At 45.8% G+C, this 27,436-nt stretch overlaps 1 protein-coding gene across 1 annotated transcript in view; it reads left to right on the forward strand.

Annotated features, from left to right (window-relative positions):
• LOC110519984 (inactive dipeptidyl peptidase 10) overlaps window positions 1-27,436 on the forward strand; it is a 207,193-nt gene that overhangs the window by 74,335 nt on the left and 105,422 nt on the right. The window contains exons 4-7 of the mRNA XM_036974137.2: window positions 9,761-9,855; window positions 10,120-10,194; window positions 25,198-25,250; window positions 25,597-25,678. Coding sequence (XP_036830032.2) covers window positions 9,761-9,855; window positions 10,120-10,194; window positions 25,198-25,250; window positions 25,597-25,678 — 305 coding nt within the window. The remainder of the gene's footprint in view (window positions 1-9,760; window positions 9,856-10,119; window positions 10,195-25,197; window positions 25,251-25,596; window positions 25,679-27,436) is intronic.

The following is a 27,436-nucleotide window of genomic DNA, read 5'->3' on the forward strand; positions in this document are numbered from 1 at the left end:
GAGACCTAATCAGAGGGAAAAAGGGAACAGGTGGGAAAAGGGGTGACGAGGTAGTTAGGAGGAGACAAGGCACAGCTGGGGAAAAGAGGGGGAGAAAAGGTAACCTAACAACGACCAGCAGAGGGAGACAGGGTGAAGGGAAAGGACAGAAACAAGACACAACATGACAGTACATGACAGTACCCCCCCACTCACCGAGCGCCTCCTGGCGCACTCGAGGAGGAAACCTGGCGGCAACGGAGGAAATCATCGATCAGCGCACGGTCCAGCACGTCCCGAGAGGGAACCCAACTCCTCTCCTCAGGACCGTACCCCTCCCAATCTACTAGGTACTGATGACCACGGCCCCGAGGACGCATGTCCAAAATCCTACGGACCCTGTAGATGGGTGCGCCCTCGACAAGGATGGGGGGGGGGGGGGGAAGACGAGCGGGGGCGCGAAGAACGGGCTTGATACAGGAGACATGGAAGACCGGGTGGACGCGACGAAGGTATCGCGGAAGAAGAAGTCGAACTGCGACAGGATTAATGACCTGAGAAATACGGAACGGACCAATGAACCGCGGGGTCAACTTGCGAGAAGTGGTCTTAAGGGGAAGGTTCTGAGTGGAGAGCCAAACTCTCTGACCGCGACAATATCTAGGACTCTTAGTTCTACGCTTATTAGCAGCCCTCACAGTCTGCGCCCTATAACGGCAAAGTGCAGACCTGACCCTCTTCCAGGTGCGCTCGCAACGTTGGACAAAAGCCTGAGCGGAGGGGACGCTGGACTCGGCGAACTGAGATGAGAACAGCGGAGGCTGGTACCCGAGGCTACTCTGAAAAGGAGATAGCCCGGTCGCAGACGAAGGAAGCGAGTTGTGGGCGTATTCTGCCCAGGGGAGCTGTTCTGACCAAGACGCAGGGTTGCGAAAAGAAAGACTGCGTAAGATGCGACCAATAGTCTGATTGGCCCGTTCTGCTTGACCGTTAGTCTGGGGGTGAAAGCCGGAAGAGAGACTGACGGAAGCCCCAATCAAACGGCAAAACTCCCTCCAAAATTGAGACGTGAATTGCGGACCTCTGTCCGAAACGACGTCTGACGGAAGGCCATGAATTCTGAAAACATTCTCGATGATGATTTGTGCCGTCTCTTTAGCAGAAGGAAGCTTAGCAAGGGGAATAAAATGAGCCGCCTTAGAGAACCTGTCGACAACCGTAAGAATAACAGTCTTCCCCGCTGACGAAGGCAGTCCGGTGACAAAATCTAAGGCGATGTGAGACCACGGTCGAGAGGGAATGGGAAGCGGCCTGAGACGGCCGGCAGGAGGAGAGTTACCGGACTTAGTCTGCGCGCAGACCGAACAAGCAGCCACGAAGCGACGCGTGTCATGCTCCCGGGTGGGCCACCAAAAGCGCTGGCGAATGGAAGCAAGCGTACCCCGAACGCCAGGGTGGCCGGCTAACTTGGCAGAGTGAGCCCACTGAAGAACGGCCAGACGAGTAGGAACGGGAACGAAAAGAAGGTTCCTGGGACAAGCGCGCGGCGACGGAGTTTGAGTGAGTGCTTGCTTTACCTGCCTCTCAATTCCCCAGACAGTCAACCCGACAACACGCCCCTCAGGGAGAATCCCCTCGGGGTCAGTGGAGGCTACTGAAGAACTGAAGAGACGAGATAAAGCATCAGGCTTGGTGTTCTTAGAGCTCGGACGATAAGAAATCACGAACTCGAAACGAGCGAAAAACAGCGCCCAGCGCGCCTGACGCGCATTAAGTCGTTTGGCAGAACGGATGTACTCAAGGTTCCTATGGTCAGTCCAAACGACAAAAGGAACGGTCGCCCCCTCCAACCACTGTCGCCATTCGCCTAGGGCTAAGCGGATGGCGAGCAGTTCGCGGTTTCCCACATCATAGTTACGTTCCGACGGCGACAGGCGATGAGAAAAATACGCGCAAGGGTGGACCTTGTCGTCAGAGAAGGAGCGCTGAGAAAGAATGGCTCCCACGCCCACCTCTGACGCGTCAACCTCGACAATGAACTGTCTAGAGACGTCAGGTGTAACAAGGATAGGTGCGGATGTAAAACGATTCTTGAGGAGATCAAAAGCTCCCTGGGCGGAAACGGACCACTTAAAGCACGTCTTGACAGAAGTAAGGGCTGTGAGAGGAGCTGCCACCTGACCGAAATTACGGATGAAACGACGATAGAAGTTCGCAAAGCCGAGAAAGCGCTGCAGCTCGACGCGTGACTTAGGGACGGGCCAATCAATGACAGCTTGGACCTTAGCGGGATCCATCTTAATGCCTTCAGCGGAAATAACAGAACCGAGAAATGTGACGGAGGAGGCATGAAAAGAGCACTTCTCAGCCTTCACAAAAAGACAATTCTCTAAAAGGCGCTGGAGGACACGTCGAACGTGCTGAACATGAATCTGGAGTGACGGTGAAAAAATCAGGATATCGTCAAGGTAAACGAAAACAAAGATGTTCAGCATGTCTCTCAGGACATCATTGACTAATGCCTGAAAGACAGCTGGAGCGTTAGCGAGGCCGAAAGGAAGAACCCGGTATTCAAAGTGCCCTAACGGAGTGTTAAACGCCGTCTTCCACTCGTCCCCCTCCCTGATGCGCACGAGATGGTAAGCGTTACGAAGGTCCAACTTAGTGAAAAACCTGGCTCCCTGCAGGATCTCGAAGGCTGAAGACATAAGAGGAAGCGGATAACGATTCTTCACTGTTATGTCATTCAGCCCTCGATAATCTATGCAGGGGCGCAGGGACCCGTCCTTCTTCTTAACAAAAAAAAACCCCGCTCCGGCGGGAGAGGAGGAGGGGACTATGGTACCGGCGGCAAGAGCTACAGACAAATAATCTTCGAGAGCCTTACGTTCGGGAGCCGACAGAGAGTATAGTCTACCCCGGGGGGGAGTGGTTCCCGGAAGGAGATCAATACTACAATCATACGACCGGTGTGGAGGAAGAGAGGTGGCCCTGGACCGACTGAACACTGTGCGCAGATCGTGATATTCCTCCGGCACCCCTGTCAAATCACCAGGCTCCTCCTGTGAAGAAGAGACAGAGGAAACAGGAGGGATAGCAGACATTAAACATTTCACATGACAAGAGACGTTCCAGGAGAGGATAGAATTACTAGACCAATTAATGGAAGGATTATGACAAACTAGCCAGGGATGGCCCAAAACAACAGGTGTAAAAGGTGAACGAAAAATTAAAAAAGAAATGGTTTCGCTATGATTACCAGAAACAGTGAGGGTTAAAGGTAGCGTCTCACGCTGAATCCTGGGGAGAGGACTACCATCCAGGGCGAACAAGGCCGTGGACTCCCTTAACTGTCTGAGAGGAATGTCATGTTCCCGAGCCCAGGTCTCGTCCATAAAACAGCCCTCCGCCCCAGAGTCTATTAAGGCACTGCAGGAAGCTGACGAACCGGTCCAGCGTAGATGGACCGACAAGGTAGTGCAGGATCTTGAAGGAGAGACAGGAGTAGTAGCGCTCACCAGTAGCCCTCCGCTTACTGATGAGCTCTGGCTTTTACTGGACATGAAGTGACAAAATGACCAGCAGAACCGCAATAGAGACAGAGGCGGTTGGTGATTCTCCGTTCCCTCTCCTTAGTCGAGATGCGGATACCTCCCAGCTGCATAGGCTCAGCACCCGAGCCGGCAGAGGAAGATGGTAGTGATGCGGAGAGGGGGGCAACGGAGAACGCGAGCTCCTTTCCACGAGCTCGGTGACGAAGATCAACCCGTCGCTCAATGCGAATAGCGAGTTCAATCAAGGAATCCACGCTGGAAGGAACCTCCCGGGAGAGAATCTCATCCTTTACCTCTGCGCGGAGACCCTCCAGAAAACGAGCGAGCAAAGCCGGCTCGTTCCAGCCACTGGAGGCAGCAAGAGTGCGAAACTCAATAGAGTAGTCTGTTATGGATCGATTACCCTGACATAGGGAAGACAGGGCCCTGGAAGCCTCCTCCCCAAAAACAGATCGATCAAAAACCCGTATCATCTCCTCCTTAAAGTCCTGATACTGGTTAGTACACTCAGCCCTTGCCTCCCAGATTGCCGTGCCCCACTCACGAGCCCGTCCAGTAAGGAGAGATATGACGTAGGTGACACGAGCAGTGCTCCTGGAGTAAGTGTTGGGCTGGAGAGAAAACACAATATCACACTGGGTGAGGAACGAGCGGCATTCAGTGGGCTCCCCAGAGTAACACGGCGGGTTATTGATTCTGGGCTCCGGAGATTCGAAAGCCCTGGAAGTGGCCGGTGGATCGAGGCGGAGATGGTGAACCTGTTCTGTGAGGTTGGAGACTTGGGTGGCCAGGGTCTCAACGGCATGCCGAGCAGCAGACAATTCCTGCTTGTGTCTGCCTAGCATCGCTCCCTGGATCTCGACAGCTGAGTGGAGAGGATCCGAAGTCGCTGGGTCCATTCTTGGTCGGATTCTTCTGTTACGGTGCGTGAATGAGGACCCAAAAGCGAATTAACGTAAACAGAGCTTCTTTAATAACAAAACAAAACGTAGGCTCAGATGGACCGGCAGGTTCCGACAGGACAGGACAAGGTTGCAGCAAACATGACGATAGTCTGGTTCAGGCATGAACAACACAAACAAGAATCCGACAAGGACAGGAGCAGGAACAGAGAGAGATATAGAGACCTAATCAGAGGGAAAAAGGGAACAGGTGGGAAAAGGGGTGACGAGGTAGTTAGGAGGAGACAAGGCACAGCTGGGGAAAAGAGGGGGAGAAAAGGTAACCTAACAACGACCAGCAGAGGGAGACAGGGTGAAGGGAAAGGACAGAAACAAGACACAACATGACAGTACATGACAATGTTAGCTTAGTACCCTCCAAATTTCACTAAGAGTATGTCTGGTGAGGAAGCGCATAGCTCTCATAACCCCTCAATCACATCTATTTCGACTAAGATCCCTTTCCAATACAGCCCTTTCCATTACAATCTGACTAATGATATCTGTGTGATGACTTCACAACTCTTGTCCATTATAATTACCTGTTTCTCAGCTGGTTGACGAAGATAGGAGGTGGTGCATTGACATGATAGGTCATTCAATTGGGATTCTTTGTAAACATATTGGTGTGACTCATGTAGACAATGGCCGGGATTCAATCAAAGTTGCGTTGTCGACAAGTGCATAACGCTTGACATTTAAGGTCATTTTCAATTGAGCTGACATCTACAGCATTTTCTGTGAATGTAAGCTCTGCGAACGTCAGCAAAATTGCCTTTAAAAGGCGCAAGGTCGGTAGGCAATAACATGCGTCTGTTTAAATCCAGGACAATGTTTCAGACAGGTAAGATCAACACAGATATTGGTCACATAATGCATGTATGACTGCATTTTAATGACATTAGTGCTGTGTGTATTCTATAGCAGTAGGCAAGTCATCGCTCAAAGAAAACGATCCAGACTTTGCTAGCGCCAGTATAGGGATCACATTATTGGCACTGATTTGCAGTATACATTGCTAATTAGTACTTTATTAGTAATTATTAGTCATTCATTAGGCATTATTGGCTAATACCTGACTAAGCCACCATTATCTACTTATATAAACATGTACAGTGCCTTCAGAAAGTATTCACACCCTTTGACTTTTTCCACATTTGGTTCTGTTACAGCCTGAATTTTGAGTCACTGGTCTACACACGATAACCCATAATTTCAAAGTGGAATTGTTTATTTCGATTTTGTTTTTTTACAATAAATTAAAAATGAAAAGCTGAAATGTCAATAACAATAACTCAATAAGTATCCAACCCCTTTGTTATGACAAGTCAAAATAAGTTCAGCAATAAAAATGTGCTCAACTAGTCACATAATTGGTTGGAGCATGGACTGTGTGCCATAATAGTGTTTAGCATGATTTTTGAAAGACTACCTCATCTCTGTAGCCTACACATACAGATAATTTTAAGGGTCCTCAGTCGAGCAGTGAATGTCAAACACAGAGCATGGAGTTGATTATATGTTGATGGTGTATCAATACACCCAGTCACTACAAACATAAAGGTTTCCTTCATAACAATGGTGACTTTAAAACATTTACAAAGTGGCCAAGTTACAGTTTTGACTTAAATCTGCTTGAAAATCTATGGCAAGACCTGGAAGTGGTTGTCTAGCAATGATCAACAACCAATTTGACAGAGCTTGAAGAATTTTGAAAATAATTATGGGCAAATGTTGCACAGTTGAGGCGTGGAAGGCTCTTAGAGACCCTGTAATTGCCACCAAAGATGATTCTAACATGTATTGACTCAGGGGGTTGAATATGTATCTAACTAGGAAATATTTGGTTTTAAAAAAAAATGTTTTCTTATTTTTTACAAATGTTAGAATTTTTTTCCACTTTGACATTCCAGAGTATTTTGTGTAGATATTTGACAAGAACATTACAATTACATAAATGTTAATCCCACTTTGTAACACAACAAAATGTGGAGAAAAAAAGTCAAGGGGTGTGAATACTTTTTGAAGGCACTGCATGAAGCTCAAATTCATGTGTCTTGACCATGTCCATGAAGTCTTATGAAAGTCACAATTATAAGATTGAGTAATGTTTTAAGTTGAAATGGAGGGACACTGCACCCCTGACTGAGTCTGGCTGCATGTTCCACACCCGGGGCGTAGCCCTGCTAAAAGCCTTGCCTGTCTCCCATGGTTTTGAGTTTAGTTAAGTTTCCAGAGGGCTGCTGGAGGGAGATTGAGATGGAGCTTGAGGATGGTAGGGTGTGAGGGCAGGGTAAACCACCAGCCCAACCCTACACTGGGGATTTTCAGACCGGTAGAAGGACCAGAGTTATTTATTATTCAACATTTTACAGACGTAGTATATTACTTATACATTAGAGTCTTAGCTTGAAGTTTCCAGCGTGGAATCTTCCATTATTTAACTCTTGAAACTAGGGGGCATTATTTTCATTTTTGGAAAAATAAAGTAAACGGGCTATCCCAAAGCAAACGGGCTATTTTGTCAGGACAAGATGCTAGAATATGCATATAATTGACAGCTTAGGATAGAAAACACTCTAAAGTTTCAAAAACTGTACAAATATTGTCTGTGAATATAACATAACTGATATTGCAGGCGAAAGCCTGAGAAAAATCCAATCAGGAAGTGACTCATGTTTTGAAAGCTCTGCGTTATACAAGGTATTCCCCAAGGTGTCTACAGCATTTTGACGTAGTTTCACGCCTTTATGTTGAAGAATGAGCGTAAGTGATTACATTGCGTAAGTGGCCGGCTGAGTGCTCTCAGAGTAATTATTGCGTAATTAACAGAGGTAGCAATTTTTCCTCCCGGTCTTACTGAAAGTACAGCTGTCCTGGTTGATATATTATCAAATGGATATTTGAAAAACACCTTGAGGATTGATTATAAACAACGTTTGCCATGTTTCTGTCGATATTATGGAGCTAATTTGGAATATTTTTCGGAGTTGTCGTGACCGCAATTTCCGGTCGAATTCTCAGCCAAACGTGAAGAACTAACGGAGCTATTTCGGCTACAAAATAATCTTTATGGAAAAAAGTCTCATGAGTGAAAACATCCGAAGCTCATCAAACGTAAACTATTTAATTTGATTGCTTTTCTGATTTTTGTGACCAGGTTGCCTGCTGCTAGCTAGGAATAATGCTATGCTGGGCTATTGATAAATGTACACAAATGTTGTCTTGCTTTGGCTGCAAAGCATAATTTCAAAATCTGAGATGACAGGGTGATTAACAAAAAGCTAAACTGTGTTTCAATATATTTCACTTGTGATTTTCTAGTAATATTTTTTTTGTCCGTTGCGTTATGCTAATTAGTGTTAGTTGATGACAATTCTCCCGGATCCGGGAGCGGTAGTTCCAAGAGCAAACAAGCACAGCACGGAGACCATGACTATCAGTGTCTGGCAATGTTTTCAAGATCTTGAGCAAGACACTTTTATCTGTCAATATATTCAACATCCTCTCACCCCTATCTCAATTAAACTCCAAATGAAAGGTTAGGGTAACAGCTCCCAAAGTAGCCTAATGCACAATAACTAACCGTTATTGTGATAAAGTCAAAATTAGTGCTACATCCTACATGAGTGTGTCCAACTTTATCTGCGTCACAGGCTCCTAGCCAGAGATTTTTATTTCAATGACAGATTATTTTTGAATCTGTGGTGCATGCAGAAGACAAGGTGACCGGAGCATCTACAGCAGGATGATAACATTCAGATCGTGGATGGGTTCTGCTCCTGTTTTGTCAGTGGGCCAGCGAGCTCTAAACTGCTGTTCTTTTGAAATGCCAAGAGTATTCCTGAGGGTACGCTGCTCTGTCCAAACTCATGGTTGGCATCTGTTTTGGGTGAGACACTGTTTGCAAGGACGGATCTGTTTACTTCTAAAGCTACTTCATTACCATGCCAAACATTGACCTTCACACAGACACAGACGCATGCACACCCAGACACACATGCGCACACACAGATCCAGACACACTGACACGTGTGTGTGCATGCACATATGCAAACACACTGACAAACACACTGACACAGACACACACACTCACGTCTCATGCTCATTTTCCGACACAGATGTTGTGCCTTAATGATGATGCTTGAGAAGCACATCATTCCCTAAGTGATTACAACACTCCAAAATATATAAATTTAAACAAACACTCAAACTCTGATAAAAAACGTTGTACTGTAGGGGGTTAATTTTGGCATTTAGTTTTTGAATGTCCTTATTTATATGGTAAACACCAGTATTTTGACCAGTGGATTTGTGGCATCAGATTACTTGTCTTCGATGATGACATTTATGTCTGTGATAGGCACACACAGGTTATGACAGGTACAAATGTATGGGACGGGATAGGGCAGTGAGAGCCCCATCACTCATCAATCAAACCCATAGTAACTATAGCACGATGACAGGGCCCTGATTGGCTGGGAATGAGAAAATGTTTGACGGACAATTGAGAAAGTTGAGTAATAGCTGATCGCCTCCTACTGTAGGATTCCAATATCTTCCTGGGTTGCCAGGTCTTCTGGGGTTGCCATGTCAGGTGCATAACCGCCCTCTCCTTTGACAGAGATGGATAACGTAATTACAATTTATATGTCCCCGCTTGTTTCCACACAGAGCTTTATGGACTCATCTATGAGTTAGTGATTATAAGGGTAGCAATGCATGGTTTCATTTGATCACTGTGTGTGTGTATATGTATTCGTGTGACCTGCCATTTGCCGTACTCCCTTGCTGGATGAAATTTCAGGGACATGTCTGCACATCACACAGCAAACAAAGCTGTGGATCCAACAACAAGCACACAGGACAAAGAACATGCAGGTTTAGTAGAAAATGAAAACTCAAGGTGCCTCTTTATTTGTGTTTCTGTACACCAATTAAATTGTTATTTGGCTTCATCACAGTGCAGTCACACTCAAATGCATATGAATGGAGTCGGTTCCGTCATGTTACTATTGTTTTTTGATTTTCCAGACACAATGATGTGAGAAGGTACCGGCCGTTCTCTCTTTTCTATGTTGAAGAAAACAAGGACATGGGGATAGAATGGAAACTTCCATTGTCAAAGTGTCAGTGCAAAACCAGTTCTAGTTTTGACAGAAGGCCTTGTGTTCAAAACGGCAACAAAGGCCTCCATACCCCCTTCCCTGTTTTTCTTAGTAGAAAAACTAATGAAGAATTGTTTCACCAAGACTTGTTTTTTCTTCTTTATTTCTCCTTTCACAGACTCAGAAGTCATCTATAGGAATCGCGATGGCCACGTCATCAAGTTTAACATCCTCACCAATGAGACTGATATTGTACTGACAAACACAACGTTCGTAAGTGCAAACCCTTTTCCATCTGAAAATGCATGCACACGCAGACACTGACACACAAGCATATAAGTAAAATGTATTTATAAAGCCCTTTTTACATCAGCCGATGTCACAAAGTGCTATACAGAAAACCAGCCTAAAACCCCAAACAGCAAGCAATGCAGATGTAGAAGCACATATATCCCTCAAACTGACATGTCAGCAAACTGATACAGTATGCACGCTTAAAAGTGCTCTCTCTCTCTTTCTGTCTTTTTTGTCTTCTAGGTCAATTTCAATGTTGCAAAGTACTCTTTTTCCCCGGACTTGAAATATGTGCTCTTTGCCTATGATGTTAAACAGGTAAGCTCCTCTTACTTTCCCGCTCTCGCTCTAGTTTTTTGTCCTGCTGTTGTGAAAAAGTCGCATACCCTCATTATTCATAAAATATGAAAAGTAATTGCTTTTGCAGATAATTGGACTGGTAGAGTAGCCTACAGGACAAAACACAATTATGCTCGCTCTCGCTCTCTTCCTCTTTCTCTCTCTCTCTCTCTCTCTGCCATACGCTCTGTCTCTCACACATTCTGGAACATACTCTAACTCCATCAAATCAACAAACTCAATCTTAAATATATGCATACTAGAGTACCATACAAGCTTGTGCACTACAAGGCACACATCTTGAAGTCAGCCAACTATACAGTGGGACTGTTGACCAAACACCCACACCATTCCGTGTGTACAGGGGCGGACTGGCCATCTGGCATTTGGGCAAACAAATTATGGGCTGGTCCATTTTTAGCCTCAAAGAAAAAAAATGAGCTAGCGTGGGGGCCTCAAGACTGTAAACACCAATGTGCTGTCATTACTCGAAACTTTTGAGGAAACCCATTGCGCTTAATATATCTGAATACAGTTACTTAAAGTGATGTTGTAGTTATTACTCAAACCGATGGAGTCACTGTGACTCTGTAAGGGGTCCGGATTTGAATTGTATCAGCACTAAGCCATGCCTCCAAATCTAATTTCGAAGTGTGCCTTGTCTTTTCGAGTGAATTGTAGAGTCACCACCCATGACTATATTTGTTAGTGACAAAGACATAGTTGTTGAATTCAAACATTTTCAGTCCTTTGGCCACCAAGTGAGTTCCTAGGAAAATATTATCATTATAATTGTGTTCTTTATGACAATACGTTACATATCTCATCAGGCTTTATTCTGAGGCCTAGCTTTACCCTAATACAGTAGCCTGAAACTCATGGTTTACAGGCCACATCAGGCCTGCAAGTAGGGTTGCAAAATAAACATAAAAAATATCCTGGTTGAAGGATTTCCAGTAATCTTCCAACTGGGATACTGGAAAACATGGGAAATGTTCCAGAATTTTGCATCCCTACTTGCAAATCACATTATTTTGGCTTGCAAAGTGATGTGTGATTCCTATCGGAATCCAGCTAGTTAGGATACCCAACAGTTGGAATTTATATTCACCCGCAATCTGCATTCATTATGACTGCCAGGTTTAGGATTAGTGTGAGGAGACGACCTAAGCCAATTAAACTGGAACAAACATTTCAGTAACTGGTGCAAAACGTATTACTAAATGATTGGATTCGTTTTCTGTGTGTAGCATAAGATAAATCAATCAATAACTCAATAGACATGCAAAAACACAGATATTAAAACCATTTTTAAAAATCTACCTACAGTAGAGTAAGCTAAGTAAAATTTTTGTTTTTTATCATAACTTAAAAACATTTAGTTGATGTGACTGAGCCGGTATTTACGGTATAATTCACGGTGCTCGGGGGCGGAACGACAAGTGATAAAACATTTAGTTGCTGGCAATTAACAGGTCACATTCATTAATTAATATAGTAGTGGCCCTGTTTCCATCAGAAACGTGTGGATGCGAAATTAGATATGCAAATTACACCCTCTACTCTGGAAGGGATCAACTATGAGGATTACCGACAATGAGATTAATCTTAATGTATTTGCATATTTCCCGTGATTCTTGTGCGGGCTAAAAAAATAACTTCAGTTCACTGTGCAATCCCTTTCTTTTGCTGTGCAGTGTTATATTGTACGCTATAGAGGGACAAGCTCAGAATTGATTGTGAAAGATATGTAAAGAGGCTGTCATTTGTTCATTATATAATTCTATGTTCAGAACCCTTTTGGGCGTCTGCTGTATGAAAACAACTTCTGGACCCTTGGGAAATTGTTTAGTTGAGCAAACAGGGCAATACACGTGGTACAGCATGTTGGAATGAAAAGGAAGCACGGAATAATATTGTGGCATTTGAACAAGTATGTCCACCATCAACATCAAACTAATCTTCATTAGATGCAAGAAATCCTATATGTTCTCACTCTTCAAAAGTAATCTATGCTGACTGTTAATAACTACAAAATGTGTTATATACATCAATTCTCCAAATTATTTTCACCAGTGTAGAGGGAAGTTGTTGACCGAGTGCATTGAGGACATCTCTGGTAGTCTCACCTAGCTCGAGGATTACATGCCATTATCTCATTACTGAGGTATCCGAGAGCGATTAAACTTGATAAACACTCATAATCTCTGTGTATGTTTGTCAATTATGATAATAGGCTCTGTTTTCTATGCTGGTAAACATCTTGTAATGCTCTTGCATCTTGTAAATCCTCTAGTCAAGTCTATGTTGATCCAGTGCCTTGTGTTTGCAATGAAAATTTGCTAATAGATTCAAGCTAATCAGGTTGGAGTGGGTGGAGTACCTCACCAAACAAAGGTGTATGAACAGGATTTATGTTTACCCGTGGAGTATAATAATGAAGTCCATTGTTTACTTGACATGACGTAGATGATATGCTATTTGGGTGTCCTCTACAATTATTAAATCGCTCTGTAAGGAAATTGTGTTTTCTTTTGTTTGGGGACAGATCTAAGTCAAATGGACAACTGCACAATTATTTTGTCTCACATTGTTAAACCACAAATAGCCTATTACATCGCAATTTTATTTCTGACATTTTGGTGAGGGAAATAGATTAAGAATTCAGTTGCTTTGCAAGGAGAAAACTACTTAAGTCAAATACGTCCTCGTGATGGATAAAACATTGGCTAACATTGATGAAGTAGTCTTTGGCTCACTTCCTTCAAATGAACAAAGGCTGGACACGTAGTTCCTACCTTGCATAATCCCAAAATGCTGATATCCAAACAAATAAGCCTGGCGGGAATCAAAGATCTGATGCAAAGGAAGAGGAAGTGTAACGCTCATCCTCTTCTTCTGACGAGGAGTCGCAAGAATCGGACCAAAGCGCTGCGTGGTACATACTAAAACGAAGACATAACAAAGGAACTAAGGTCAGGAGATTCCGGCAGCACCGGACAGGCTGGAGATTCTGGCAGCGCCGGACAGGCGGGAGACTCCGGCAGCTCCGGACAGACGGGAGACTCCGGCAGCTCCGGACAGACGGGAGACTCCGGCAGCTCCGGACAGACGGGAGACTCCGGCATCTCCGGACAGACGGGAGACTCCGGCAGCTCCGGACAGACGGGAGACTCCGGCAGCTCCGGACAGACGGGAGACTCCGGCAGCTCCGGACAGACGGGAGACTCCGGCAGCTCCGGACAGACGGGAGACTCCGGCAGCTCCGGACAGACGGGAGACTCCGGCAGCTCCGGACAGACGGGAGACTCCGGCAGCTCCGGACAGACGCGAGCACCTGTAGGGAGGAGACGGCGAGACAGCCTGGTGCTGGGGGCTGCCACCGGAGGGCTGGTGCATGGAGGTGGCACCAGATAGACCGGACCGTGAAGGCGCACTGGAGGTCTCGAGCACCGAGCCTGCCCAAACCTATCTAGCTGAATGATCCCCCTAGCCAGGCCAGTGCGGCGAGGTGTAATAGCCTGCACTGGGCTGTGCTGGCGAACCGGGGATACCATGCGTAGGGCTGGTGCCATGTACCCCGGCCCGAGGAGACGCACTGAAGACCAGATGCGTTGAGCCGGCTTCATGGCACCTGGCTCGATGCCCACTCTAGCCCGGCCGATACGAGGCGCTGCTATGTACTGCACTGGGCTATGCATGTGCACCGGGGACACCGGTGCCTGCCCGGTCCCTCTCTCTCCACGGTAAGCACAGGGAGTTGGCTCAGGTCTCCTACCTGACTTAGCCACACTCCGCGTGTGCCCCCCCCAAGACATTTTTGGGGCTGCCTCTCGGGCTTCCAACCGCGAGGCCGTGCTGCCTCCTCATACCGCCGCCTCTCCGCTTTCACTGCCTCCAGCTCAGCCTTGGGGCAGTGATATTCCCCAGCCTGTGCCCAGGGCCCTTGCCGTCCAGAATCTCCTCCCATGTCCAGGAGTCCTGCGATCGCTGCTGCTGCCCGTTACCACGCTGCTTGGTCCTTTGGTGGTGGGTGTTTCTGTAATGCTCGTCCTCTTCTTCTGACGAGGAGTCGCAAGGATCGGACCAAAGCGCAGCGTGGTACGTGTTCATGATGATATTTATTCAACTCAGAACACTAAAACAAAAACAACAACGTGAATGATACGAAACAGTCCTGTCTGGTGACATACACAAAGACAGAAAATAAACACCCACGAAACACAAGTGGGAAAAGGCTACCTAAGTATGATTCTCAGTCAGAGACAACTAATGGCACCTGCCTCTGATTGAGAACCATACCAGGCCAAATGCAAAAACACAACATAGAAAACAGAACATAGACAACCCACCCAATTCACGCTCTGACCAGACTAAAACAAAGTCATAACAAAGGAACTAAGGTCAGAACGTGACAGGAAGAAGGATAATCTATTAGAGCTATCTCATCAGGACCATTTGGGGTCACAGGAACCCAAATAGTCCAATGGTGTGTGATTTAACAGGCCAAAAGCAGCACCTGGGGCCATAAACACTGTTATCACCGTATCCATATTCCCAAGCCCTCTAAATGGGTCTAGATTGGGTAGACCTTTGAGACTGAAGGGCCTTCACAGTGCTGGCACCTTGAGGGCCCATGCTATTATAGTAAATCTGAGGGAGCCAATGTGCTGTGAGGGCCCCGAATTGCTATGGTAACCTGAGGGACCCATACTGACTGCTGTACTGAGAGGGTCGCAGTGATCCTGTCATCCACACTGGGCGAACACTGTGCACAAAACATGACAAGTTAGCAAAAAATGATATGACACCGGTAGATTCAGGGATCAATTTGCTTTGATCCTCTTAGGGGTTCAGATGGCTCTTACATTCCTTGTACAAAATCTTCTGGAGTGGCTTATAGCCTAAAATAATTCACAACCTGGGGAGTTTTCTTCTTTCCTACACTTCGCTTACAAATGGATCGATCCCAGTGGGGCTGAAGTGACAATTTAACTTGTTTTGGGGTGACCGTGCTGGGAAACTGCTTCACGGGTTCTCTCTGCTCTGTTGGTCCTAGGAGTTGCTTAAGTTTCTTTGCTGTATTTGATTAAGGCTCCTCTGTAACCCTTTCAGTACAGCTTGAGCAAAGTTGTGCATTAAGTGTGGTCATGTTCGAATAAGGGGAGTAAACTAGGCCTTTCTTTTCTCAATGCAGACAAGGCACTTGTTCTGTAGACAGAACATTAGTAGGGCTGGGATGATACCAGTATCGCAATACTCATTAGTATCGTGGGAAGGAAACAAAACACAATGCGGATTTAACTTCTTTAGGAAAACAGCCCTAATGTTGGAAACAAACATCATTATGTTGTCACCCAGAGTCACATTTATTTATTTTCCAAGCTATAGGAAACAATATTTTGCGTACAGCAGGTACGCTTCGTGTTTTAATTTTTGACATGGAAAACATATTGTTATACAGACCAAATGATTAGATACAGCAACAAACATTCACATGGAATTTCTACTATCCTACTGTATAACACAGTAAACAATAGTATTAAACATGTTAATTACTATCTGAGAAAATTCACATGTACAAGCAGACCCAAAAAATGTAGGTGACAAAACAATTTTGTATCATATTTTACCCAGAGGCTGAAAGCACCCATTGTAAACCTTGCCATGCATTGCTCCATTAACTGGTCCACTGTTCTCTTCTCTGAGGCAGTATAGAAGACCACCTAAACCTGTTTTGAGCCAGTCTACATATTTAATAGTTTGTTTTCATCTGTGGCTCCCAATCTCTCCCTGGCATGCACCACACACTGCCAGAGATGAGGAGATATCTGGGTAATATCCGGAAGTGTGATCTTCCAAACCTCTCCCATAAACCAGGAGAATCCATGTTTTCATTTGATTCAATCTGATTTGTATATCTAATAGGGGAGGACGGAGCGGGCGATTCACCTTGACTGTGGAATAGGAAGGAAGTAAAGGATGGTCGGTGTGTGGAAAATGTAATCATCAGATGATATTTGAAATTGTCACGCCCTAACCAGAGCCCGCTGGAGCCCGCTGGGTTCTCTATGATGTATAGGTCAGAGTGTCACTAGGGGGGTTTCTAGCGTTTCCATTTCTATGTTGGTATTTGTATGGTTCCCAATTAGAGGCAGCTGATTATCATTGTCTCTAATTGGGGATCATATTTAAGTTGCCCATTGTTCCCACCTGTGTTGTGGGATATTGTTTTCAGTTAGTGCCTTAGTGCGCTCTGTACTGGATGTTCGTTGTTTCTTTGTTGTTTTTGTTAAAGTTTACTTTGAAATAAAATATGCGGAACTATACGCACGCTCCATTCGACGATCGTGACAGAAATGGAGGAACGTGGTGATGGAAATTGTCACTAATACGACATGGGCTTTTCATTGGTTTGGGCAGAGGCTGTTCCCTCTGTGTGGTTTTATACTCAACTTTTGCAGTGTGATTAGTTGTGTTTGACAAAACGTCTATGTCCCCAGAGCTGAGTGTACCACTCATATTCATCATCGAGCTGCAGCTCAAATTTGAGTGCAAAGGGAGTTGAAAATGTCAACCTCCTTGTTTTTGATTAAATCACCATGCTTACCACAAAGATCATTGTGCCCATGTGAGCTTCTCAGCTCTTGAAGGAATGTGGGGAGGGGCAACAATTTGAATCATTTGGAAATTGTCCTCTAACTGTACACATGATATGGAAACAGAGTTGATATTAGCCATTTTTATCATGATATATAGAGTAGGAAATGTAATCAAAGCTAGATATAAGTAGCACTTCAGAGAGAGCAAGAAGGTCAAAGTTGTATCCCACAAGCAGTAAAACATGTTTTGCCAAAGGTCAATGTGTGTTCGGAAGTAAAACTCCAACTGGAGGGAGCCAATAGGGTTCAAGTAAAAGTCACTGTGTCCATTCCTCTTTTTGTAAACAGTAATTTACCATTACTGGGAACAAGAGTCTGTGATTCTGCCGTTGATATTTCACAAAAGCTCATTACATACAGTTCCAAATGCTTACCTTGAATTTGTTTTAAAGAGACAACGCATCTTAACACTCAGGTGTTTTGCCTCCTAGCAAAGGATGTGTTTTCACAGATGTTTAACCCCTACCTGCGTCTCTGTTTCTCAGCAGCTAATAGCAACAGAGGGAACGGATACATTTGTCAAAGCCATTGGAGGTATACTCTCCACCCTCCCCTCACTCTGACATCACTCATCCACACTATTTCAGGAGTGAGGAGCGATTACTCATCAATCTCGCCACTATAACAGCCCCCACCACCGTCCGTCGTTGCCATCGTTGCCAGCTCCATCGAGCCCTTCCGCCTTCCTCGGGCGCTATGCATAATTCACTGTGGCGAAGTACGTTCTTTCCGAGTGAAGAAGAGCTTTTTAATTTGAGCTATCCATCCTCTGCCATGGCATCCCTGTTTTAAGACTCCTTTCTGCTCAAACAGATATATATGTTATTCTCCAAGTATATGTTATTCTGCAAATCATGTAAAAATGTGTCTGATGACTTATGCATATGTACATTGGATGGTGCCTTCATTGATCATGTCCCCGCTTATAAATATCGGGGAGTCTGGATCGACGAAAAGCTATCTTTCAAAAAGCATGTGATTGATTTAGTTGATAAATTAAGAATTAAAATCATCTTATTTTATAGATGTTATTATTTTATCATGCCTTTCATTAAATAGCAGAAAACAAATAATTAAGTTGACATTCACACCAGTTACAGACTATGGAGATGGAGATATTGTCTTTATGAATGCAACTGCCACTATATTGAAGCCATTAGCCCACTACGTTTTATTATGGCGATTGGTTTAGTGCACATCACTGCATTCTGTCTCAGAAAATAGGCAGGCCCTCTGTGGACTATTGTAGATCTATGCTTTGCACTCATTTTGTTTATAAAGCATTCCTGCATAAACCTCCGCTTTACCTTACCTCATCGTTAAATTACAGATTTATACACCTGATTGTTTTTTTACAATAATTGTTTACCTTCCGTGTGGAATGACCTCTAGAGCACTTTAAAATAGGTGGAAATGGTGCCTCTAAGGCATTTCAGATGGCTGTTAGGGGACCTTTAAATCAAGAATGTGTCTGTTTTTAATGATTGTGTTTTGTTTTTCATGTACAGTGTCTTCAGAAAGTATTCATACCCCTTGACTTATTCCACATTTTGTTGTATTACAGCCTGAAATCAAAATGGATTAAAATATATATATATATATATATATATATATATATATCACCCATCTATACACATTACCCCAAAACAAATGTTTGCAAATGTATTGAAAATGAATTACAGAAATATCTCATTTACTTACAGTACCAGTCAAAGGTTTGGACACACCTAGTCATTCAAGGGTTTTCTTTATTTGTACTATTTTCTACATTGTGGAATAATAGTGAAAACATCAACATTCTGTAACAACACATATGGAATCATGTAGTAACCAAAAAAGATTTAAACAAATCTAAATGTATTTTATATTTAAGATTCTTCAAATTAGCCACCCTTTGTCTTGGTGACAGCTTTGCACACTTGGCATTCTCTCAACCAGCTTCACCTGCTTTTCCAACAGTCTTGAAGGAGTTCCCACATATGCTGAGCACATGTTGGCTGCTTTTCCTTCACTCTGCAGTCCTAAACCATTTCAATTTAGTTATTAAGGTCGGGTGATTGTGGAGGCCAGGTCATCTAAGGCAGCACTCCATCACTCTCCTTCTTGGTCAAATAGCACTTACAAGGCCTGGAGGTGTGTTGGGTCATTGTCCTGTTGAAAAACAAATGATAATTCCACTAAGCACAAACTAGATGAGATGGCGTATCACTGCACAATGCTGTGGTAGTCATGTAGGTTCAGTCTGCCTTGAATTATAAATAAATCACAGACAGTGTCACCAGCAAAACACCCCTACACCATCACACCTCCTCCTCTATGCTTCATGGTGGGAACCACACATGCGTTCACATACTCTGTTCACATACTCTGTGTCTCACAAAGACACGGTGGTTGGAAACAAACATCTCAAATTTGAACTCATCAGACCAAAGGACAGATTTCCACCCGTCTAATGTCCATTGCTGTGTTTCTTGGCCCAAGGAAGTTTCTTATTATTATTGGTGTCCTTTAGTAGTGGTTTCTTTGCAGCAGTTCGACCATGAAGGCCTGATTCACGCAGACTCCTCTGAACAGTTGATGTTGCGATGTGTCTGTTACTTGAACTCTGTGAAGTATTATTTTGGGCTGAAATTTCTGAGGCTGGTAACTCTAATGAACTTATCCTCTACAGCAGAGGTATCTCTGGGTCTTCGTTTCATGTGGAGGTCAGCATGAGTCAGTTTCATCATGGCGCTTGATGGTTTTTGCGACTGCACTTGAATAAACTTTCAAAGTTCTTGAAAATGTCCGTATTGACTGACCTTCATGTCTGAAAGTAATAATGACTATCGTTTCTCTTTGCTCATTTCAGCTGTTCTTGCCATAATATGGACTTTTTCTATTACCAAACAGGGTGTCACGTTCGTTATAAGGATCAGACCAAGGTGCAGCGGGGTATGCGTACATTCTTATTTATTAAAAGAATGAACACTGAACAAACTAACAAAATATCAAAACAAACAATGAAGCTATACAAATGAGTACTGACAGGCAACTTCACATAGACATACAAAACCCCAAGACATACAAAAACCCTAGACATAGAAAACTAGCGTACCCACCCTAATCACATCCTGACCTAACCAAAAAATATAGAAAAACAGATATCTAAGGTCAGGGTGTGACAGTACACCCCCCCACACACACACACACACACAGGTGCGGACTCCCGACCGCAAACCTGAACCTATAGGGGAGTATCCGGGTGGGCATCTACCCTTGGTGGCGACTCCGGTTCTGGACGCAGCTATGGAAGCTCCGGACCGTGGGTCATCTCTGGAGGCCCCGGACCGTGGATCGTAGCCGGAGGCTCCAGACAGTGGATCGTCGCCAGAGGAACCGGACCATAGAACGTCGCAGGAGGCTCTGGTCTGAGAACCCCTGCTGAAAACTCTGGACTGCCGACCGTCGCTAGAGGCTTCGGACTGCCGACCGACGCTAGAGGCTTCGGACCGCCGGCCGTCGCTAGAGGCTTCGGACCGCCGGCCGTCGCTAGAGGCTTCGGACCGCCGGCCGTCGCTAGAGGCTTCGGACCGCCGGCCGTCGCTAGAGGCTTCGGACCGCCGACCGTCGCTAGAGGCTTCGGACCGCCGACCGTCGCTAGAGGCTTCGGACCGCCGACCGTCGCTAGAGGCTTCGGACCGCCGACCGTCGCTAGAGGCTTCGGACCGCCGACCGTCGCTAGAGGCTTCGGACCGCCGACCGTCGCTAGAGGCTTCGGACCGCCGACCGTCGCTGGAGGCTTTCGGACCGCCGACCGTTGCTGCAGGCTTCGGACTGCCGACCGTCGCTGGAGGCTTTCGGACCGCCGACCGTTGCTGCAGGCTTCGGACTGCCGACCGTCGCTGGAGGCACCGGACTGTGGATCATCGCCGGGGGCTCTGAACTGGGAAGCAACACTTGAGGCTCTGGATTGCAGCTCGTCGCTGAAGACTCCGGACCGTGGACCATGGCTGGAGTCTCCGGACCTTGGACCGTGGCTGGAGGCTCCGGACCAGGGACCGTCGCTGGAGGCTCACGACCGGGGACCATCGCTGGAGGCTCAGGACCGGGGACCGTCGCTGGAGGCTCAGGACCGGGGACCGTCGCTGAAGGCTCTGGACCGGGGACCGTAGCTGGAGGCTCCGGACTGCGAACCGTCTCAGGAGATTCTGGACTACGTACAGTCGCTGGAGGCTCCGGACTGGAGACCGTCGCTGGAGGTCCCGGAACCTATGAAACGTCGCCGGAAGCTCAGGACTGGGAATTGTCGCCGGAAGCTCTGGACTGGGAACTGTCGCCGGAAGCTCTGGACTGGGAACTGTCGCCGGAAGCTCTGGACTGGGAACTGTCGCCGGAAGATCTGGACTGGGAACTGTCGCCGGAAGATCTGGACTGGGAACAGTCGCCGGAAGTTCTGGACTGGGAACTGTTGCCGGAAGCTCTGGACTGGGAACTGTCGCCAGAAGCTCTGGACTGGGAACTGTCACCGGAAGCTCTGGACTGTGGAGGTGCACTGGAGACCTGAAGTGTAATGCCGGCACTGGTGGTACCGGGCTGAAGACACGCATCTCAGGGTGAGTGCGGGGAGCAGGCACAGGGTGTACTGGACTGTGGAGGCGCACTGGAAGCCTGGTGCGTGGGACCGGTACAGGTGACACCGGGCTGATGACACGCACTTCAGGGCGAGTGCGGAGAGGAGGCACAGGAAATACTGGACTGTGGAGGCGCACTGGAGACCTGATGTGTGACCGGCACAGATGGCACCGGGCTGATGACACACACCTCAGGGCGAGTGCAGGGAAGAGGAACAGGATGGACCTGACTGGGGACACGCACTTGAGGGAGAGTGCGAGGAGCAGGAACAGGACGTACTGAACTGTGGAGGCGCACTGGAGGCCTGGTGCATGGGACCGGTACAGGTGACACCGGGCTGATGACACACACCTCAGGGTGAATGCGGAGAGGAGGAACAGGACGGGCCTGACTGGGGACACCCACTTGAGGGAGAGTGCGAGGAGCAGGAACAGGACACACCTGACTGGAAAAGTGCACTTGAGGGAGAGTGCGAGGAGTTGGCACAGGACGTACTGAGTTGTGAAGGTACACTGGAGACCTGGTGTGTATAGCCGGCATCAATTGTTCCGGGAACTTTAACACACATTTCAGGACGAGTACAAGGAACTGGCACAGGTGGCATCGGACAGCTAACACGCTCCTCAGTGCGAATGCGGTGCATACTACGCCAAACAAACATCTCTCTCTCTTCACTCTCCTCCAATTTGATCAACAACTCCTCGAAGGTCTCTAACTCTCCCCTCCGTTCACTTTCCTCCAATTTGTCCAATAACTCCTCGACAGTCTCTGACTCACCCCTCACACTTGCCGACTGCTCCATGTTCCCACCCCCTCAAAAATCTTGGGGTTTCTGTGGCCTACCTCCCCGACATCGTTGCTGTCCTCTCATGCTCTTAGGCCAGGATTTCCTCCCAAGTCCAGGATCCCTTCCCATCCAGGATCTCTTCCCAAGTCCAGGATACTTCCTCCTCCTGGGCACGCTGCTTGGTCCTTTGTTGGTGGGATCATCTGTCACGTTCGTTATGAGAATCGGACCAAGGCGCAGCATGGTATGCGTACATTCTTATTTATTAAAAGAATGAACACTGAACAAACTAACAAAATAACAAAACGAAACGTGACGCTATACAAACGAGTGGTGACAGGCAACTACACATAGACATACAAAACCCCTAGACATACAACACCCCTAGACATACAAAAACCCTAGACATACAAAAACCCTAGACATACAAAACTAGCATACACACCCTAGTCACACCTTGACCTAACCAAAATATATCTAAGGTCAGGGCGTGACATAGGGATATCTTCTGTAAACCATCCTACCTTGTCACAACACAACTGATGGCTCAAACACATTAAGAATTAAAGAAATTCCACAAATTAACTTTTCACAATACACACCTGTAAATTGAAATGCATTCCAGGTGACTACCGCATGACACTGGTTGAGAGAATGCCAAGAGTGAGCAAAGCTGTCATCAAGGCCAAGGGTGGCTACTTTGAAGAATCTCACATATAAAATATTTGTTTATTTGTTATTTATTAAACACTTTTTTCAGTTATTACATTCCATATGTGTTATTTCATTGTTTTAATGTCTTCAATATTATTCTAAAATCCTGGAATGAGTAGGTGTGTCCAAACTTTTGACTGGTACTGTACGTTTTCACACGCCTGAGCAAATACATGTTAGTGTCACCTTTTGCAAAGACTACAGCTGTGAATCTTTATTGGTAAGTCTCTAAGAACTTTACACACCTTGATTGTACAATATTTGCACATTATTCTTAAAAAAAATACTTCAAGCTCTTTCAAGTTGATTGTTGATCATTGCTAGACAGCCATTTTCAAGTCTTGACATAGATTATCAAGATGATTTTAGTCAAAACTGTAACTAGGCCACTCAGGAACATTCAATGTCTTCTTTTTCAGCAACTCCAGTGTATATTTGGCCTTTTGTTTTAAGTTATTGTCCTGCTAAAAGGGGAACTTGTCTCCCAGTGCCTGTTGAAAAGTAGACTGAACAAGGTTTTCCTCTAGGAAAACCAGCATACCCATAACATGATGCACCCACCACCATCGTTGAAAACATGAAGAGTGGGGCCTCCCGAGTGGCGCAGCGGTATAAGGCACTGCATCGCAGTGTTGTGGCGTCCCTAAAATCTCAGGCTGTGTCACAACTGGCCATGACCGGGAGTCCCATCATCGTGCTTTAGCGACTCCGTTTGGCGCCTGCAAGCTGACTTCGGTCGTCAGTTGAACGGTGTTTCCTCTGACACATTGGTGCAGCTGGCTTCCGGGTTAAGCGAGTGGTTGTTAAAGACCGCGGTTTGGCGGGTCATGTTTCGGACGACGCATGACTCTACCTTCGCCTCTTCCGAGCCCATTGGGGAGTCACAGCGTTGAGAAGATTGTATTCACGAAATTGGGAAAAAAGGGGCTACAAAAATAACAGTGGTACTCATTTCAATTTGTTGGATTTCCCCAAACATAACGGTTTGTATTCAGGACATAAAGTATGTTTCTTTGCCATATTTTTGTAGTTTTACTTTAGTGCCTTATTGCAAACAGGATGCAGGTTTTGTTTTATTCTGTAGAGCCTTCCTTCTTTTCGCTATGTCATTTAGATTAGTATTGTGGAGTAACTACAATGTTGTTGATCCATCCAAATTGTTTGCCTATCACAGCCATTATACTCTCTAACTGTTGTAAAGTCACCATTGGTCTCATGGTGAAATCCCTGAGTGTTTTTCTTCGTTTCCGGCAACTGAGTTAGGACGGACGCGGGTCTCTTTGTAGTTACTGTGTGTATTGATGCACCATCCAAAGTGTAATTAATAACTTGACCATGCTCAAAGGGATAGTCAATGTTTTTTTTTTTTTTACCTGTCTACCAATAGGTACCCTTCTTTGCGAGGCATTGGTGTACAGAGATGAGGTAGTCATTCAAAACTCATGTTAACCACTATTATTGCTCACAGAGTAAGTCCATGCAACTTATTATATGACATTTTTACTCCTTAAGCTTGCCATAACAAAGGGTTTAAATACTTATTGACTCAATACATTTCAGCTTTTAATTTCTTATTCATTTGTAAACATTTTTAAAAAACAGATCCATTTTGACATTTTGGGTTATTGTGTGTAGGCCAGTGACACAAAATCTCAATTGAATACATTTTAAATTCAGGTTGTAACACAACAAAATGAGGTAAAAGTATTTCTCTGCACAGTTTGCAATGCATTTGCCATACAGTACAATAACACTCCTGTCAGATAATGTTTCTTGGTCTATATTTGAACTATGTGGAGCATGTCATCATTATGAAACACTACAACATTGAGGCTGTTTCCTTCCCTGTGTACGGTCTGAATGCTATTATCATGTAAGGCACAGCTTCTCTAGGGGAATCCAGACAGATTTACTCACACCCCAGACCATTTGGATTCTCTCTCTCTCCTCTCTCTCAGGCTTTCAGACCCGAAGTCATGGGGGTTCCATGATCGGTTTCTCAGATGGAATTAAAATGTCTCATCTCGCAGCTGTCAACCATGCAAATCACATTGTCCACATAATCTATTTGTGAAAACAGCTACTGGTCTATTCTATTTGATGCCTTTCTCTGCCTGCTTTTATGATGTTTTTATCAGCCAAACTGCCTCCATCGTTAATGTTTTGTGCAGTAATCTCCTCTTTCTTTTCTCTCTTTTGTTCTAGGTTTACCGCCATTCATACATGGCCTCATATAGCATTTATAACATTCACACAAGGTATGTTTCATGTGCTTGTTTACCATGTGTTTGTCTACTTGTCAAGACAATCTCTTCTAAGGCAGTTTATCTCAGGTGGATGCTAAGAGCCTGGTGAATCCACAACAAACAATGAAATTCAATATTTTGTCAGTCATGACCTTTTAAATGTCAATATTTATGATAAAACATTGTTTTGAAGTGGGCTTTTTTACATTTGACCTCGTAGTCATTTAGCAGATGCTCTTATCCAGAGCGACTTACAGTTAGAGTTACCAGTGTATCCGGAAGTTAAAGGTGTATCAATGTAAATGCCTGCCACTGCTCTATGTAGCAGTCTTACTGGTTACTTACTGTTGTTTTTCAGGGAGGTATGGGAGTTGGACCCTCCGGAGGTGCTTAACTCTGTTCTGCAGTACGCTGAATGGGGAGTGCAGGGCCAGCAACTGGTAAGTCAAAGATGAGCTGCCACTCCTACATGCAACCCTCCCATATCACACCTGTTACCATTGGGAATAATGCAACGGGCATATTTTGTGATTTTTCACTTGCCCGGAAGAACGGTGGTTAAAGTCACAATCCTATATCACATTCCTTTTGAATATTACTCCAACTAGGAAGTTTGCATTCTTGGCGTAATGGCTAACGTACTGGGTTGATAGTCGGTAGACCCAGGTTTGAGTCACAGGCGGGAAAAGAACTCTAGACCACCTTTACTCCACACACGGAGATGTATACTGTACAAAACTCTCACCCGCCCTCCATTTGGCAAATGTGACCATAATTCTATCCTCCTGATTCCTGCTTACAAGCAAAACTAAAGCAGGCAGTACCTATGACTCGCTCAATACAGAAGTGGTCAGATGACGCGGATGCTACGCCACAGGACTTTTTTGCTGGCACAGACTGGAATATTGTCATGTACTGTCATGTTGTGTCTTGTCTCTGTCCTTTCCCTTCACCCTGTCTCCCTCTGCTGGTCGTTGTTAGGTTACCTTTTCTCCCCCGCTTTCCCCCAGCTGTTCCTTGTCTCCTCTAACTACCCATTCACCCCATTTCCCACCTGTTCCCTTTTTCCCTCTGATTAGGTCCCTATATCTCTCTCTGTTTCTGTTCCTGTCCTTGTCGGATTCTTGTTTGTTGTGTTTCATGCCTGAGCCAGACTATCGTCATGTTTGCTGTAACCTTGTCCTGTCCTGTCGGAATCTGCCGGTCTATCTGAGCCTACCTATGTTTGGTTATTAAAGAAGCTCTGTTTAAGTTAGTTCGCTTTTGGGTCCTCATTCACTCACCATAACAGAAGAATCCGACCAAGAATGGACCCAGCGACTTCGGATCCTCTCCACTCAGCCGTCGGGATCCAGGGAGCGATGCTAGGCAGACACGAGCAGGAAGTGTCTGCTGCTCGACATGCCGTTGAGACCCTGGCCACCCAAGTCTCCAACCTCACAGAACAGGTTCACCATCTCCGCCTCGATCCACCGGCCACTTCCAGGGCTTTCGAATCTCCGGAGCCCAGAATCAATAACCCGCCGTGTTACTCTGGGGAGCCCACTGAATGCCGCTCGTTCCTCACCCAGTGTGATATTGTGTTTTCTCTCCAGCCCAACACTTACTCCAGGAGCACTGCTCGTGTCGCCTACGTCATATCTCTCCTTATTGGACGGGCTCGTGAGTGGGGCACGGCAATCTGGGAGGCAAGGGCTGAGTGTACTAACCAGTATCAAGACTTTAAGGAGGAGATGATACGGGTTTTTGATCGATCTGTTTTTGGGGAGGAGGCTTCCAGGGCCCTGTCTTCCCTATGTCAAGGCAATCGATCCATAACAGACTACTCTATTGAGTTTCGCACTCTTGCTGTCTCCAGTGGCTGGAACGAGCCGGCCTTGCTCGCTCGTCTTCTGGAGGGTTTCCGCGCAGAGGTAAAGGATGAGATTCTCTCCCGGGAGGTTCCTTCCAGCGTGGATTCCTTGATTGAACTCGCTATTCGCATTGAGCGACGGGTTGATCTTCGTCACCGAGCTCGTGGAAAGGAGCTCGCGCTCTCCGTCGCCTCCCTCTCCGCATCACTACCATCTTCCTCTGCCGGCTCGGGTGCTGAGCCCATGCAGCTGGGAGGTATCCGCATCTCGACTAAGGAGAGGGAACGGAGAATCACCAACCGCCTCTGTCTCTATTGCGGTTCCGCTGGTCATTTTGTCACTTCA

This window comes from Oncorhynchus mykiss, chromosome 3 (assembly GCF_057628025.1).
Source record: "Oncorhynchus mykiss isolate SJ-2025 chromosome 3, ASM5762802v1, whole genome shotgun sequence".
Classification (NCBI taxonomy): domain Eukaryota; kingdom Metazoa; phylum Chordata; class Actinopteri; order Salmoniformes; family Salmonidae; genus Oncorhynchus; species Oncorhynchus mykiss.